Source organism: Dioscorea cayenensis, chromosome 11, assembly GCF_009730915.1.
Source record: "Dioscorea cayenensis subsp. rotundata cultivar TDr96_F1 chromosome 11, TDr96_F1_v2_PseudoChromosome.rev07_lg8_w22 25.fasta, whole genome shotgun sequence".
NCBI lineage: Eukaryota > Viridiplantae > Streptophyta > Magnoliopsida > Dioscoreales > Dioscoreaceae > Dioscorea > Dioscorea cayenensis.
This window is the reverse complement of record NC_052481.1, coordinates 1206406-1224128: the sequence shown is the minus strand read 5'-3', so window position 1 is coordinate 1224128 and position 17723 is coordinate 1206406. Positions and strand designations below refer to the sequence as shown.

The 17723-nt window shown below is 35.1% G+C and overlaps 4 protein-coding genes across 4 annotated transcripts; 1 reads left to right on the top strand and 3 right to left on the bottom strand.

The window, feature by feature from the left end:
• Window positions 1-639: 639 nt before the first annotated feature.
• Window positions 640-1181, bottom strand: LOC120272193 (histone H4-like; the record flags this gene model as incomplete). The annotated part of the gene is made up of 1 exon (XM_039278956.1): window positions 640-1181. A coding segment is annotated over one exon (393 nt), but the record flags the coding sequence as incomplete, so codon positions are not given.
• A 997-nt stretch (window positions 1182-2178) lies between these two features.
• On the bottom strand, window positions 2179-7339 carry LOC120272689 (ribosome production factor 1). Its single transcript, XM_039279563.1, has 11 exons — window positions 6981-7339; window positions 6815-6895; window positions 5863-5958; window positions 5646-5729; window positions 5497-5566; window positions 5187-5269; window positions 4388-4467; window positions 4118-4216; window positions 3408-3513; window positions 2623-2712; window positions 2179-2542 (listed from the first exon to the last, which is right to left on the bottom strand). The coding sequence occupies exons 1-11, from the start codon at window positions 7215-7217 to the stop codon at window positions 2504-2506; spliced, it is 1065 nt and encodes a 354-aa protein (XP_039135497.1). The 5' UTR covers window positions 7218-7339; the 3' UTR covers window positions 2179-2503.
• A 2059-nt stretch (window positions 7340-9398) lies between these two features.
• LOC120271858 (nucleolar protein 56-like) lies at window positions 9399-10011 on the top strand. Its single transcript, XM_039278535.1, has one exon. The coding sequence runs from the start codon at window positions 9465-9467 to the stop codon at window positions 9966-9968; it is 504 nt and encodes a 167-aa protein (XP_039134469.1). The 5' UTR covers window positions 9399-9464; the 3' UTR covers window positions 9969-10011.
• Window positions 10012-10216: 205 nt separating this feature from the next.
• LOC120271857 (protein LATE ELONGATED HYPOCOTYL-like) lies at window positions 10217-16807 on the bottom strand. Its single transcript, XM_039278534.1, is given in 7 exon segments — window positions 10217-10773; window positions 10775-10843; window positions 10935-12371; window positions 12475-12696; window positions 13701-13762; window positions 16097-16208; window positions 16313-16807. Coding segments are annotated over 7 exon segments (2295 nt in total). The 5' UTR covers window positions 16352-16807; the 3' UTR covers window positions 10217-10419.
• Between the last annotated feature and the right edge of the window lie 916 nt (window positions 16808-17723).

Genomic DNA, 17723 nt, shown 5'->3' with positions numbered 1-17723 from the left:
AATGTGTGAACACCCAAATGGAACATCAATATAAAGCTACTTCCATTTTTTTAAAAGAAATTACTATTATTATTATTACAAATTATTAATCTTGTATTATTTTTAAACTTTCAACATAAAAATATTATAATTATTTAATAAAAATAAAAATTAACCATATTAAATAAACTTTTTATTATATCACTAAACTTTAAACTCAATTTTTCTTTAACTTTCAATTTATATTAATTTAATTATTTAATTTTAATTTCACTAGATAATTGTCTGTAAATCAAAAAAATTATAATTTTTAATTAATTACATAATTATCTAAAAATCCTAATTAATTCTCTTACATTATTAAAACTATTTTGGAAGTGACAATTTCATTTAAAAAAAAACCATGATGATTTATTAAAAAATTTAACTTACTATTCAATGAAATCAAATTAATACAAATTAACATTCTAAAAAAATAATCCAAAATTTACTGACCTATTAAATAATTTACCTAATAACATTCCATCTTCCGTCAAATCCACGACCAATTAAGCGCAAACAATTGAATACTAAAGACCGCCACAATTAAAATAATATTTCTAAATTATTTATTTTTATATCAAATGTGATTTATTTAACCATTATATATATATATTCAAGTAAAGAAGAGCGGAAAATGAATTTCATTTCCATTTCGATTCCAGCACACGATTCCAAAGATTTACATTGAAAACCACAAAAAGGCACCACCGAAACCCTAACCCTAACCCTAACCTCAAGCACATCATCAACGGCGGTGGCGGCGACGCTTAGCCGCCAAAACCATAAAGGGTCCTTCCCTGACGCTTGAGCGCGTAGACGACATCCATCGCGGTCACCGTCTTCCTCCTCGCGTGTTCCGTGTAGGTCACGGCATCACGTATAACGTTTTCAAGAAAAATCTTCAGAACTCCTCGCGTTTCCTCATAGATCAAACCACTGATTCGTTTAACACCTCCTCGGCGAGCAAGACGACGAATTGCCGGCTTGGTGATGCCTTGGATGTTATCCCGGAGGACCTTGCGATGGCGCTTGGCTCCGCCTTTGCCGAGACCCTTGCCACCTTTGCCACGTCCCTGACATCGCCCGGCGATGAATCGGAGAAGAAAGAGGACGAAAAAGCTCTCGCTTTTGGAGTTTGATTTTGAAGGGTTTCTTTTGATTTAGGGGTTTATATAGGAAGGTTAAGGGCTGGAGTTTTAGAGCTTTTGAAATGTTAAGGAGTGTTTATAGTCGTTGGATTAGGAATGGACGGTGGGGATTTGGTTTTGTTGGGAGGGACTTGGATTGATGACGTGGTTGGTAGAGTGGGATTTGTGTTTCTTTTTTGGTTTGAGCTTCGTGGGAACGAGATGGAGGGTTTGTGGCCGTTGGATTTTAAATTAATGGTTTGGATTGGACTAATAGTTGTTTTGCGGATTGCTGACGTGGCTTGGTGTGTGGTTGCATTTGTTTTTATTTTCTTTGGAAGATCATGTGCTGTGTTGAGTGTGTTCTACCTTCTACGTGTATGATCTTTTTAGAAATACAAGCAGTTTAATTTTTATTTTTTATTTTTTTTTTAATAACCGTGATGATATGTTTAGTATTTATTTTCATGAATTCTCTCTAATTATTGATTTTTTAAAAAAAACAAAATTTTATGAACATTTTAGTGTTTTTTACAGGAACATGATATCAAAATTTTAACATTCAGAGAGCACAAATTGTCATTTTTTGTTAATGTTTTTAACTTCTTTTAAATTTAAATAAAATATTTATTGTCTATTTATATATATATATAATAATTTTATATAAAACCTAAAACACATGCATTTGAAATTTTACACCAAATTTTCTCACCATTTTTATACACAAACAAGAAGGTATTTAATAATACATCATAATGATATAAACAAAAACATGGTTAAAAGAGGTTTCATATGATCCTCAAAACCCAGTAGAGTTGAGTTGAAAACAAGTTATGATCCCACAGATTCAGTTCCGTAAAAATTACAGTGGAGCCAAAACATAACCTTACAAGTTACAACAACTTAGTTTTTTGAATACTAACGTAATTAGCACCATAAAAATAAAATAAATTTTAAAAAATAAAACTTAATTGTTGTAAAACCCACATCTCGATTCCACCGTAATTCCCACAATTCGCACGAAATCGAGTCCGTGGAACACAACTCATATTAAACAACCTCAATAGGAAAACAAGTTGATTGTAAATTCATGGACTATATGTTTCTCAGCCTTACATCTAAGAAACAAAATTTTCTAGGCAAAATCAGCACTAGAATATAACTTGAATACAAAAATAAAAATAAAAATAAAAATTCAAAACATAAATCACAAAGGTGGAAGACAAGTTGATCAATTAACAAACACAGCACTGGTTTTCTCTGTTCTAGAAATTGCAATCACAAAAGACAATACTAGAGATCTTATGCAGCTTAACGTCTCTGAGAAACTCCATTGAAAAAATAACTTTCCCAGATCATAAGAAGAATCTTCTGCGGCTCGTATCCATCTCCGGCTAAAATTGGAACAGATTACAAAATAAGCTGAAAGGAATTGAAAGGCGGAACGTCTAAGGTAGCTAAACGAGAAAATTACCTTGTGCACCCATTCAAACTCTCCACCTTTCGAATCAAATGTTCCATGCTGGAGACTGATTAGCTTCAGTGTAAAACGAGGACCACACTCCTGCATTGTTATACAGGAAATGGTAAAATGATATAAATGATATATGTAACACAACTAGTTAGTTACTCTTGGGTTATTAAATCAGTAGCATTGTACTATTATGTTGCAATGGTTGTCGGGTGAGCAGGCAAGAATATGGAGGTTCATGAACAAAGGTACAACAATATGATATAACTGAACCCATTATGGAGACCTTATTAATGATAAATGAAAAGGATCAACCTACTTATTGCACTATGATTGATCAGGGACTGAGGACCAGGGGTCTGTGAGTGTACAAGAATGTCAAATTTTAAAATTATGGACAGACAAATGGTATTTGGAACTTCCATGTATTATGTAATTGAGCAAAAGAACACCAACCACCAGTGGTCAAATTATCTAGTGAACACACAACGGGCTCAGTACATTTCCCATCACAATATAAGGTACATCCCCGGTAAACCAATAATCAACTGATTCAAATGTAGCTCACATTTTAAAAACTTCAAAACTGCCAACGATTACGGTCATTGGTTTCACAACTTTCTGGTTCCACCGTAATAGAGAAAAATGTCTATAGTTTTTACACAATAGCATTGCAGAAATTGATGAAGGTTATGAAGCAATGGAAAGAAAAATAGTTAACCATATAATTCCTTCAGAATTCAACTAATCAAACAAGTTTATCTGAACCCAACAAATGATTAAGGTACCTGAAGACGTGCAATCATTTTGGTCTGAGTCAAGTTTTTGCCTTTGGCACTTTTAGTTTTTGCATCATTTGAGTCAACCTTCGTCTCCTTGCTTTCAAAGACATACCTGAATAAAAACAAAATTAACAAGTAGTTGATAGCAGTTTCTAGGAGAGGGAGAATATAATTAACCAAATCCGAAATTCATATATAAGAAGAATTATGTAAAATAACAATAATGAAACATGAAGAGACATACTATTGGATAAATTTAGGAAAGGGCAACAATAGAAGTTAATGACAGCAAAATGCCAAAATGTTTGTGCGAATTATATTGTTGCTGCAGCTATTAATTTTATCAACATCATCAACAACAACCCATTAAAAGTGACATTAGTAGTTTAGAGTACAGTAGAAAAGCATGGATAGGAATTAGGAAAAAAGATATGACAACAAAACGTAAGCCTAACCAATTCACAGTGAATTTACAATTGTATTGCATTGCATAAAAAGAATTAATAGAAAATGTACATTTCAATACGTCATGCTAATTATTTCTTTAATGGCATAAAGGAGAGGAAATTGTACAAAAGTCTCATTATTCATGCTGATACTGAAATTTAAGTTCATACCAAGAAACTATATCCTGAACTTCAAGCTAGAAAGGGACCTTCAGTTGAATACATATCAAATAAACTGAAACAACAAGCTAATAAAGAAGCTTTAAATACCTATGATGACGAAAGAATATGAAATCACGCTGGTTGTGGAAGGTTACCACCCGGCGACCGCGGAAGAAAGGATCTTGAGGAAAAAGTGATTGTATCAATCTAACAAAACAGACAGCATTTGCTTGTTAATTTAGTTCCTAGTAATATAGTATGTATATATATATCTATATATATGTACCAAAACAGAAAACTGTAAATAAGAATGAACTAAGTAGTACACTTCTATATTAGCAATTTTTCCATAATTAGAAATCCATCGAAAGAACCTACCTCCCAACGCGATGACCAAGGCGTGTTGTGAAATTGTTTAATACTAACTCAGGTTTGTGACTGGTAGGATTTCCATGATTCTGTTTATTTGCAAATAACCAAATATTAAGGGATATTATAAACTGTTCCTTGCAGGTGGGAGTAATCAATAAGTTAAATGGCAAACAGAAATATATCTATTCATATTAAAACATCAAGGAATGGTCAATGTATTACAGCAATAAATAGCATCCTCAAAATAGACACAGATGGATTGTTCATAACCAATGCCCATTAGCTTTTTTAAGGCCAATGCAAGAACATCACCATTATCTGCTACCAAGCCAGATATGAACTAAGTTCATAACAAAAGTCTGTTTCAACTATTGGTGCTCCTTTGGAGAAACTTTTACCCTTAAACCCTTAAAAGCTTCCATATTTTTATTTCATTGGCTTTATTGGCTTTTTTGGCTTTTACAAACCCATGATGTTTACAACAATAAGTATTTTGTATCTCAAACAAAATATAATACTTATGCATAACGTTACACATAGACAAAAGAATTGCTGAATTATGAATGGATATCAAAATTCAGGTGTCAAATTTCATGAGATCTGTAAACCTTAATCCACATGAAATACATAATTGCTCCATTTCAGGAAGATCTAAGATTGTAATGTATACGGTAAATGCCTCCAAACTATAAGCCCGCTTGCTTTATAACTTCGAAGACAAGAAAATACCATGACTAATATAACATAAATTTCTAGTTTAACTAGCTGAATGATAATACACTCAGCAAAGCTGCCAGCATGATACCTTAATATCCTTCCTTAGGACAAGTTTGGAGAGCTTAAAATGTGCAGTAGGCCCATCAGGTAAATTGATAATCAACAGAGCATCTACAAAATGGAAATAATTCCAAGTTAAGGGTCATAAAGTCACTAAAGGACAATTGAGGAATAGGCACATAATGCACGCCATAACACACGCAAGGAACAAGAGGTCAAACACCAACTCCTTTCAAATTAAACATATGGTTAGTCAGCATCATGATATTCAAGTTCTCAAACAGAAGTTTCAGACAGAGGAAACAATGCTTCTTTACATTAAAAAAAAAGAGCCTCACCTGGTTCTCTGCGGTTAGTATGGATGACAATAATTGAAGTGAATTCTTTATTATTTGCATACTCTACAATCTGTGAACATAAATACAATCACAGTTAAACAAAGCAAAGACAAGAGTCAACCATGGAGCCTCGTATTTTTAATAGGTACCCTCTTGAGTTCATAGGTTCCCCTTTTAAAGTAATGGGCATTTGGAATCACTGACAACAGTTCTTGAATAAAAGCAGGTCCTCTCTGTAAAAAGTATATATAGAAAGATAAACATCATCAAGCATAAAAATTATAAAATGGATCTTGATTTTTTTCAGCAAACAGTAAGTTCAGCACTGTCATAAGAAAAGAACAAACTATACTGATAACAACATACACTAGAATTGAAGCGACATGTAGTGATCAGTATCTTCGGGATCCGCTCTTGTTTCAATATATTGCTGAATTCATCTGCATCATTTCCTACAAACAACTGAATCAGGAAAGAGGTATCCAGTTAACTTCAGATTCTCAAGTGCCAGAAGAGAAGCAGATGCTGCTAATGCCTCATACATGCAGAACAACCTCATGAAAACCTTCAACCAAGAGTTATCCAAAAGCTTTTGTATGAAAATTGACACTTGAAATTTTCCAATCTACAGTTTGATTGAATATACATCAAATTAAAAATGCTGAAGTTCCCTGGCCGATTGAGGCCCAAACACTTATGCTACAAACATGCCAACAGACATGAAAACGCCAATCTGCTAGTGCAGCAACCTAGACCAGTACCTGGTATGGTATAAATTCTTCCACAGCATGCACACTACATACAAGGCGAAAATTAGTCATCCAATAATAAAAAAAGCCAAAGAATATTAAAAAAATACAGCAATAGCTTGAAAAACAAGGAAAAGGGAGCACCAATGCCACCAAATAACAAGGCACCGCAGAGTAGGTGCATCACAAAGTTGCAAATAACTTACAAGAGGATCAAAATTGCAGCATTCATCATGAATAACTAATATACCTTAAAAATAATGTTTGGAGTTAGGGGTCTAGGGTTTAAGGTGTGGGCTTTGGGGTTTAGGACTTTGGGTTTAGGGTTTAGGGTTTAGGGTAGTACGATAGTTTACCTAAAACCCCAAAAAGTATGTCAAAAGAGGCCATATCCTATATCTAATATACCTTATTCAGGTTTTCAGCATCCTCAATTGGACCATGATATAAATAAAAATCCAAACTTTCTCTTCATTATTCTTCAAAAGAGGCCATATCCTATATCTGAATGCATTGAAATCACGAAAATCCAAAAGAATACAGCCAAAGGAGAAGCAAAGAACACAAACCTCTTCATCATCAGGCTTACAGACCGTCTCATCAGGCTCCCTCGTGTTCTCAATCGTGCGCGGAATGCTCACCGGCGGAGGCTGTATCCCGGAATCAAAACAAAGAAAAACTCATATCAGGTGAAACTAGACAAGAAGATTTGGCAAACGATAGAAAGACAATAACCTCCTCGCCGAGCTCTAGGGCGCGCTTGTGAGCATCAGCACGAGACTTGGCCTTCTTCTTCTTCTCAATTCTCTTCTCACGCTTGACCTTCGCGTGGACTGCCATCCTCTTAACCTTGTTCTTGATAAGAGATGGAAGCAGAGTCCTTTTCTTCTCCTTGTTATCACGGCTCCCCTTTTCCTCTTCTGGCTTAGCTCCATCACCAGCTGGCTCTCTCTTTCTCTTCCGATCAGCCATTATCGGCGATTCTCGCCGGAAGGATGAAGCAACGAAGGGGGATCCCTGAGAGAGAAGCGAACGAAGAAGACGATGATGGCGGCGGGCGGGGGTTGGAGCGAAGCGTGGTCGAGTTTTGAGGGTATTTTTACTGATTAAACCCTCAAAAATAGTGATATTATTTATTACTTTCAAAGTAGTAAAGTACATCATGAAAGTATTGTTTCATATTGTTTATTACCCTAAAAAAAAATATTATTTATTACAGTCCAATGGACATCTAATTTGTTTATTTGGACCTAGTTCTGTAAACATATTATTCATTCACTACCCCCACAGTGGGTAAGGCGTTTATGATCATTTATAGTATGTATATTATTTGTTACTCTCCCGCTTCTCAAAATAGATAGGAATAGATTTTTTTTATTTTATTTTTATATCAAAAATTTAACTAATTTTGTTTATGAACTATTTAAAATTCAGTTTGTTTGTATATATACCTTTATAGCGGTGGGCACATACTTGTTAATCGGTCCGGAGGGCCAGACCCTCTGGGTTGCTATTCACCCGCTCCAACTCGAACCAGGCCGGTAGGGGGTGTAGAACCCACTGGGCCGGATTTGACCCACCTATTAAATAAATAGAAAAAAATCTTAAAAAATCCAGAAAATTCAGAAAAAAAAATTTAAACTAATTACCAAAACCTGGCTTGACCCGGCGGGCCAACCCATAATCTATCCGTCTACATGACAGGCCGATTATGTTTCATTGAACCGGCCCTCGGGGTCACTTATTCGTCGGACCGGCCATGTTAAATAACCAAAAAAGTTATGCATACATCAGAGGGTCAAAAAGCAGTGTTTTAATTTGAACCGTCCAATTAGTTTTAACACAAAATTTGAAAAAATCTGAACCGTCTCATGTTGTACATCATCTTACTGTAGCATTTTAATTAATAAAATGCTCAATTGCGTACTTTTTACGAACATATATATATATATATATATATATAAGAGAAGGGATGGTAGGGAAGTTAGTAGCACCCGCTCACTCTTTCACTTGGAATTTTATTTTTATTTTTCTTAAATATTAATTTTTTACATACTAATATTTATGGTAAATTATGTTTGGAAAAAAAAATAAAAATTTATTATTCAACCAAGTAATATTTTACAAAATTAGTTTATATAATATAAGTTTTTTTTTTTTCAAAAATCTATTATTTTGCTCCTTCATTTATTATAAATTAGTGTATATAGTATAATTATATTTTTAGAAAAAATTTTGTGAAAATTTATTACTTGACTCATTGATGATGTTTATAAACTAGGATATAACATATAAAAAATATATTTTTTATAAAATATATTTATAAAAATCTATTGTTTGGTCCTTTAATTTTTCACTTGATCATTTCTAAAAAAAATTTATGACTATATCTCTGTAGACTTTTTTCTTTTTTGCAAATTGAATCAGCCAAACGATAATGAATATGTCATGCAACTAATCTAAATTTATTTAAGGACAACTTTAAAACCTAGTTTTAATTTTTTTGAGGCAACACCTTTTTATTTTCCTTATAGTTCTGCCCCTTTGTGTATATACTCTTAAAATTTCTAATGATATTAAATTAATATAATTGTCTATAAACCCAAAAAAATCAAACTCGTCTTATTAATTACATCTAAATCCTAAAAAATTGTTACTGTACTTATGTAGAAATTTTTACATGAATGCTCTTACAAAATTTAAGTTGATTTTATTCATTACATTTAAAAATTAACACTAATAGAGGGTAGTTTAGAAACTTAAATAATATTTTATTTTTACTATCCAAACAAGTTAACATTTATATAATTCTTAATATATTTTTAACATTGTGAGATAGAGTAGTATATATGCAAATAAGTATACATAGTATTTAATTTTATTGAGATGCCAATTTTTTTTTATATGCCTAGACAAAAATTCCCTCAGATTATTTTACTACTTGTTATTCATTATTTATCATAAAGATTCTCTCTTTAAAAGCAATTATCAAGCTTCAAAGAGAAAAAAGAAAAAAGAAGTCTATTAACTCTACTCAAGAAATCCTTTGCCTCCCACTAACTCTTGGAATACATTCCTTATCAAGTTAAGAACAATCCCATCAATCACAAAGGCTCAAATATATATATATATAAATACACACAAACCAATATCATCATTCATCACCTCAAGAGAAACATCAAAAATAAACTCAAAACAAAAGCATTTATCATCCTCAAAATGGCTCCAAATTCCACTACCCAAACACAAACCCAACAACAGGCACCAATTAGTCATGAAATCAGAAACATGGTGTCCACTCTGACTCATCACTTGAGCAGCAGCAGCAGCAGCAGCAACAACCAAGAACAAAGCCATGGCAATGGGATCATCACATTGGCTGGAACAAACAGAGGAGCAACAATGAAGTCAGATATGGATCATGAAGTGTCAGACACTCATGGAGTTGTTTTTGGAGATGAACAAAGACTCAGTGCCTACACCAACAGTAACTACCAGTCAATTAATAACTCCATTGTTCTTGGTGGGAGTTACACTGCTGAAGACCCTGGCATTCATTTGGTCATTTCTGATTACTTGGAGGAACATGAACATGAACATGAAGATGATGAAGATGAAGATGAGGATCATGAGAAGAATGCTAAGAAAGAGAGTAAGAAGAAGAAGAAAGAGAAGAAGGGGAAGAAGGAGAAGAAGAAAGAGAGCTCTAGTGATGATGAGTGAAGATTAATTGGGGTTTTTCTTTTTTTCCAAAAATAATAATAAAGAGAGAAGGGAAGTAAGAAAGAAATAAATAAATTTGTGAACTTTGATGGGTGGTGTGAAGTGTGAGATATGAGAGGAGTTTGTTTGTTGAATTTAGAGAATAAATTGTGAATTTAATTTGTTTATCAGATGCATTGAGGAATAAACAACTAAAAAATTTACCAAACAAAGAGGTTAAAATAGAAGAACAAGAAGACATGTAAATATGAGAAAGAACTGCAGATATATAATGACATTAAAGAAAAAGTTCATATTGTTTGGTCCTTGGTATGATAAAAAAGAGCACAAATAGATTTGAACATACAGTTGGAAAGTAAACAGAGAGTGCATGACGAGAGTACTTGTCCACAAATAAGTCTTTCTCAAGTTTTTCAGGTTCTTTGAGTCTTGAAAACCATATTTAACTGATTTAGCACTTTACTAGTAGTACTAAATTGTTTATCTTGAATAAATTTCTGTACTGAGAAATCAGTTTGAAGCTTCTGCTTCCCAATCTAATCCTCTTATTAACTTGATCTTCACCGGCATTGACCCTGTTTTCCTTTGCCTCCATGGAACACCTCTTGTAAGGCTTAAATCCGGTCCGATGAGCTTTTAGCTTAGCATGTTCAGGTTCAGATATAATGCATCTTTTTGCCGAGTTTCCATTGCTTATAATCATTGTCTCTTTGGTTTGTGATTCTTCGGTCTGATCAAGATCATTTGATAAATAGACCATCCGGTTGAGATCAACAGGCAAATGCAGTCGCTGCTCCCTTTTCATCGGAGTGTGGCAGTGAGAAGCTTTGTGGTAGCACATTCCTTCTAAATAGAGCTTGGAATGCGAGACGACCCTGACAAGATTAAGAAACATTAGAGCAGATATTGTTGTTCAAAAGTCACCGCATTATATGTGAAGTTGAAAATAATTTTACTGATGATCACCTCTTCAGAGACTTCCTTCCAAGCATCATTTATTGTCCCACTGCTTCTATTGCGACGATGGTTAGTCTCGTTTGATACATGGTCCTGGCTTGCTTCTTTGGTTTCCTCAGTCTTTGCCTTCTCTGCTGCATTAGCAAAGTCTTTTTCACTGCTGGAAGGTGTGTTAGAGCCACATGACGAACGATAAGCCTTCTTTTTACAAGTGTTAATAGAGTCATGTAATTCAGTTTGTGGTTGCAATTTGAACATGTTGTTAGCTTTTAAATCTTTCAGATCAGAATTGCATTGTGATCTTTCTCCTTGCTCACTCTCATCTGAGTCTGATGTTGATGAGGAGTCATGCTGTGATCTTGGAAGATGAGATTGTTCACCTTTCCGATCTTCTTGTGCAGAAGGTCTAAATTCATCATCTCTTTCTCTGATAATATCTGAAGCTTGAGCAATATCTGTGTTCCCGACTGTAGTTGTGACTGTAGGATGAGTGAACATCAGGTCAGATTGCAAATGAGGTGGGAAAAGAGGCAATAATCCGTGTGTCGCCCACCATGCTGTGGCAGCAGCAACTGTGGCAGCAGCAATGGCTGTCATACTTGGAATGGCATTCATGTGTCGCCCTGGAACTTCGCCGCCAAAGACTTCTGCAGTTGTTGAATTAGCAGCGGCGGCGGCAGCAGCAGCATCAGCACCAGAAGATGGGAAGAAGGATGCAGCCAAACAAGCTGCTGCATGAACTGCAGGGTTTTGCAACAAGGTGGATAGGATGAGGCTTGAAAATGTCGATGAGATATTCATGAATGATCTATAGGCAGCACCAGGAATGCTGCAGAATTGGGTAAAAGGTGGAACAGGTTGAACCAGTGGATGAATGGTTGCAGAGCTGGCATAGGCTTGAGGTATTCCAGGTATTATTGGAGTTGTGAATGGATTCACGTTTGATGGAACTCCAAGATTGTGAACTTTCGAGTGGATCTTGCTCTGAGGATCTGCAGTTTCTCTGCATTTTGCACTGCTGTTTTCTTCAGCTTGATCAACAACGTACTTTTGGTAGCTGTTAAAACCTTGTGGATTATCCTTGATTGATGAAACTGGCATCTCTGGCTTTTTTAGCATAACTGCAATCTCTTCTGTGATTGATTCTGCCTGCATATTTTTGCATATTCCATGCATCCTCTCTGTGTTCTTATGATATATAGCTGCATCATCGGATCCTGTTTCCACATTGCTATTGATGGTCATAGAGGATTTATCCACTAGAGTCTTGTCACTGGTTTCTTTCAACAAAGGGACAAATTCCCTGAACGAATAAGGATTTGAACAGTTCTCAGCCGCATATGATATGGGAACAGATGGTAAAACCTGGAAAAGATCAAGCACTTCTGAGCAACTGCCATCTTCAGAAGTTTCTTTCTTTCTTTGCTGAGTTTCGGTTACAGGTTTCTGATCAAATGGTTAACACAGACTATATAAGCACAAATAAAAGAAAACACAGGAAATATCTTATGCATAAGACTTTAGTAAAATCACCACAATGCATACATACCTCTACAGGTGCAACCTTTCCCGTGGCCTGAATTTGCAAACTCGCACTGGGGGAATAAAGTGATTTTCTCCGATCTTTCACTTCCGCAGATGAAGAGATGTTACCTGAACCAACTTTTCGAGGATATGGATTGCTTGGCTTCTTCTTTGGTCGTGGTGGAGGAATATCTATGTCATGAGCTTGACCCAGAGGAATCCCCTTCAGGGAAGCTTCTTTTTCCAACTGCAGTCAGATTGTGTGATACACATGCAAGAGATGATCACCATGCAATATGATCCAAGAAACATTTATTATCGGATAATAAAGTACATCTACCCTCATTTTTACTATGGTTAAGAAAAAGAAAATTGTAAACAAAGCCTATGGCATGCTACTATGCTAGCAGTATAAAATGCAAAACCAGCAACCCTTCGCCTTTGAGTTTTTCCCCTTCCATTTGATTGGTATTGACTCAATTAATGGGAGGCATGTAAATGATCGGATTAAGTTAAAAGCCGGCAGAGAAGGGCTACACGTTTAAGAAGCAGCTAAATAAAGGAAGCTGAATGCTCATTTATTCTTCTCAATAATCAAGAGCTTTGACCAAAGATAGTGCCGCTGGTTAAACTTAGTGCATTTAACTAAACACTGGCAGAATATAAAGTGCAGAATCAAACTGGCATCATTATATTCTGTGGAGAATATAAAGTTCAAATTAAGACTTGAAGTGCAGCCAATTAAGAACTTTATATTCTGTTTTAATTACCAATTGGCAGAATATAAAGTTCTTAATTTTACTTCAAGTCTGACATCATTAAAAATTTTCGAATCAAACTAAAGTGATTAACTAAGACTGCATTTATGCTTTACATTACATGTTTGGAAGCTTAAGCAGCTGGAGGTTTCGCTAAATTATAGAAAATTTTATTGAACTAGAATTAATAAAAATGTTCTGAGCAAAGACAGACTACCAAATTGTAAGTTCTAGTATCGATTAAATTTTGGTTTTACATAGACAGCACAAGTTTCTTACCTTTGGGGGGATCTTGCATATATTGACACATAACAAGCCCATTGCTTAAAATTTATCATCTCACACAAATAAAGATGTCACATGGCATGAAATTTGTATTTCATAGCTTCAGCTAATTTTATCGATGAGGGTAAATAGATGCAAGAAACCTATTTATTAATAAAAATGGATAACATGAGCAAGCTGTATTCATAACATAGAAAAGCAAGTAGACCTTTGAGAAGAACTTTTGCGCATGGCTTCTGATCTGCACAGCAGTCTTGGTACCAATATGCTCTGCATAATGCATAGATAAGTCATAAAAGACTTGTGAGAGAATTACAAGTACATATGAGAAACTTGTGCTGCTTTTAACTTTTGGAAAGAAAAAACTTATATTGCTTCAATAATATGGCATATATAACTATACAAATGGCTAGGAAGATGAAGATTTCTTTTGCTTCAATCACATTAGTTCAAATGTTTAGCACCATAAAAAAAGCAAATGCACATACACAATTAGAGGTGATTCTGCTTATGTTGTATGTAAGACCTAATAACTTGGTGATGTCGGGCCAGTAGCTATAATTTGAGTTAAAAGATAGGTTACTAGCATCACAATAGCAAAAAGTTCTAGGAATTACTCCTAAAATTCATAGGCATCAAACCAAGGCTTGGTTTGCATCTCACAGGAACCAAAGAGAAGATAAATTTCTAGAAAATATTCTTTAATTCTTTTCTTTCCTTAGTGCTCTACTTACAGGGACTTGTAGTACATGATCTAGAAAACCAAGACTCGTAAATTCTCATAAGAACCCAAGGGATGCACATAGAAACTAAAAAAACTTAAACGCCCTAATAAATATTTAAAAGTTTTAAGACAACTAAATTTAGTAAATACTCTTAAAAACACTTGATTAGAACAAACATGAGCTGCAGAAATATGATATGTAAATTCAAAACAAGTCCAAGGCCAGCTGAACTATTTGGAACTTTGAAGGTCCCAAATAAGTCAATCTTCACCTAGATCAAAGTTTAGGCTTTGGTTTCTGAATTTTCTTTCTTTTGATAAGTCTTCAAATGAAGCTTCCATTTTGCATCACTTGATTAAAATAATTTTCAATTTACACTCCTCTAATATCTTTAAATTTTTGGTAGCAAGATGCAACAACAACAACAAGAAGAAGAAGCTGTTAGTCCCAACCATTTGGGGGTCAACTGCATGAATCCTTCCTTTTCTGCATTGCTCTATCAAGGGCCAAAAAACTAGATAATCAAGCTCTACGGCATCATTCCTTAAAGTTTTGCTAAACATGTTGTAGATCTACTTTTCCCTCTTCTATGATCTTTCACCAAAAATGTTGTGCCAGCTGTGATGTACAGGACATAATGCTAAGCGGTTTTTTCTACTAGCAAGGTAAAAAATCTCAATTTCCATATTTGATAATGCCTTTGGCTTTCTCACCAAGAAGACGTTTTGTACCATACTTGACCACCTCTCTTCAATGTGAACATGTCTAATAAAGCAGTTCCTAATTACCATCTCATGGTTCTCTTCACTCCTGTGGATATGATGCAAGGACCTGGTCCCAAAAACTAAAGATAATTATATGGCTGCATTCTTTGAGCAGACTTTGTTGAGGAGCTTTTAAACAACTAGACAGAATGGCTAAACTGATTGTGTTACAAACTCATGATACAATTTATTGACTAGTTAATCAAGGATATTAAATAGAAATTCCCAACATTCACTAGATGCACATAAACAGTAGATACCCTTCCTTAAATAGCCAGCTACACACCATAATTGCTAAAATTATTCAAAAGGAATAAATGGATTAGTCTGATCTAGGAAATTAAAGCCCATCAAACTTTGCAAATAATTGGCTACTCTCTTTCGTATCCATCAAAAGCCCCACATGGACATCATTCACCTTCTTCCTATGCACCTATCAAATCCTAGCACCTCACACATTCCCTCCCTTAAATTAATTTTTTTTCATCAACTACTTAAATGGCTACCATCTGTTCTCTAATCATTCATGAGAATAAGATACAAAGTTGAACTTGCCAAGGATGAAAGAAGTATATAACAAATCAAATGTAGAATTTCCGTAGCACAAGGACAAGTTTAAATGATTCTGACAAGCTGCCTAAAGTAGATCATGATGCTTCTCAGGCAGATATTGGAGTTATAGTCAACTCATTACATGGTGATTTCCCCAACAGTGCACTTTTAGATGCATTTTTCAGTGCCGCAGATAGAATTTTCCACAGTATCAGTAGCAAGCAAGTTGAAATCATCCATAGCAAGAGCAAGGTTAATTTTAACATTCAGTATTTGAACAAGTGAGTTAATAAACCACGAAGCAAAACTAATTGGTTTAAGCATGAAACATGAAAGGCTTGTGCATATTGATAGAGAAACTGCCAAAGGTTTTGGAACTGAAAACTCAAGGAAGGATTGTAAATAAGCAAAACTTGCTCCTAGGTAGCACGACAATTTCTAATTATAGTTCTACAGTGGCAAAGTTCATGAGCTTTTATATGCAAACAGGGCAAGGAACATGCATAACCTCTTTCAGGATTCCAACAAAACATCACTCAAGTGGAAGAAGAGAGGATTATAACCTTCAATACGCTGCCATGCCCTCCCATACAATTTCAAAGCTTCAAGAAACCTGTTATGCTCCTCCTCCGTCCACCTCTCCCTCTGCTTCGTGATGGTGTACGGCTTCCTTGTCTGCAACCCCATTAAAAAATAACCATCAAAGAAACAATCTTTCTAGCATTAATAACCAACCAAGAAACTCAAAATTCAAGAAATAGAGAAACAAAAGCCCAAACCTTAACGACAAACTCCTCTCCAGAAGAACATGCATCCATTGCCCAAACCCCAAGAACTCAAAATCCAACATATAAACACTAAAATCCAAAGTTCACCGAGCCTTCAAATCCTGCACAAAAATCAAGCATCCTCCCTCCATATCCCCAACCAAACGCTCAACTTGACGGAGAAAATACCTCATCCCAATCTGCACCAAAGCCATAAGAACACAAACAACAGAAGAATCCTCCAAACACCAACAAAACCCTAGTAAATCAAAGCAATAAAATCACTCAAAAACCCTCACCCAATCCAAAACCGAGCTTCAAAAGATCCAAAATAGAAAACCACGCAACCAGAGCATCCCACTTCGCATACCTCCACTCTCCGCTACTCTCCTCCCATCCTCCGACGCTCAAGAACCACCATGAGAGACGATCCAGAGCTCACCCAAGAAGCATCAATGGAGTAGAGAAATCTCAGCCACCATGAAATTTCTTCGGATTTGGGGACACGATTAAATAAATAAATAAATAAATGAATATTTTATTTATAATAATTTTTTATTTAAAAAATTAGAGGTTGGAAATGAAGGAGAGAGAAGAGTGGTAAGGATATGATGACACGTGGCGTCAAAATAGTGGGTGGATAGGAGAAACGCTGCACTTTTTTTAGAAGTGAGGAATGGTGACGTGGTACGATCTCCGCCACAAAGATGGGAGCCCGACAAATGTGGGTCCCTTATTGGCTAATGACGTGGCGCAAAGATAGTGGTTGGATAGGGAATTACTGCACTTTTCAGAAGAGAGAAATGGTGACGTGGCACAATCTTGGCCACAAAAGATGGGCAGCCTGCCAAATGTGGGTCCCTGTATGGCTGATGACGTGGCGTACACATCCACGTGATCTGGACTGGGCCGGCCTTTTTAAAATTTGTGGCCCATATTTGTTTCCCCGTGGCCCGTGAGTAATTATACTTATTATTTATCATTTTTGAGTGTTTTTTTCTTTCTTTTTACAAAAATTAAGTGGGTTTTTTATCCATGTAATTTACTTCACACATTAAATTTATTATTATTTTTTATATTTTTAAAATATTTGGAAATTATTTATGTACTTTATTTTTTTTATTCTCGGATTTTCAAAATATTCAATATTGTACATTAGTGGTGATGTGTTGCAATAAATTTATGATACTATAAAAATCAAAATGAATTAGAGCAAGAACAAAAATGTACACTGAGGATCAGACCAAGCTCCTTCTTTTGGAAACAAAGAGCAAGGGTTACATGGATCAAAGAGGGGGATGAGAATACTAGTATTTTTTTCCATTCGGGTAGCGAACGGACGTCGGAATAGAAACTGCATTCCTTGGGTGATGAGAGACAACTGTAGAGTGCATGATACCGAGGGCATTGGGGTGATTTTTAC

What these genes read in the sequence shown, in the direction of transcription:
- LOC120271858 (XM_039278535.1), top strand. Translation starts at nt 9,465, where the DNA reads ATGGCTCCAAATTCCACTACCCAAACACAAACCCAACAACAGGCACCA.
- LOC120272689 (XM_039279563.1), bottom strand. Translation starts at nt 7,217, where the DNA reads ATGGCTGATCGGAAGAGAAAGAGAGAGCCAGCTGGTGATGGAGCTAAG. An exon ending in CCCTAGAGCTCGGCGAGGAG is followed by an intron (nt 6,896 to 6,980) that starts GTTATTGTCTTT and finishes TCCGGGATACAG; the next exon opens with CCTCCGCCGGTGAGCATTCC. An exon ending in ATATTCTTTCGTCATCATAG is followed by an intron (nt 3,514 to 4,117) that starts GTATTTAAAGCT and finishes GTTTTTATTCAG; the next exon opens with GTATGTCTTTGAAAGCAAGG.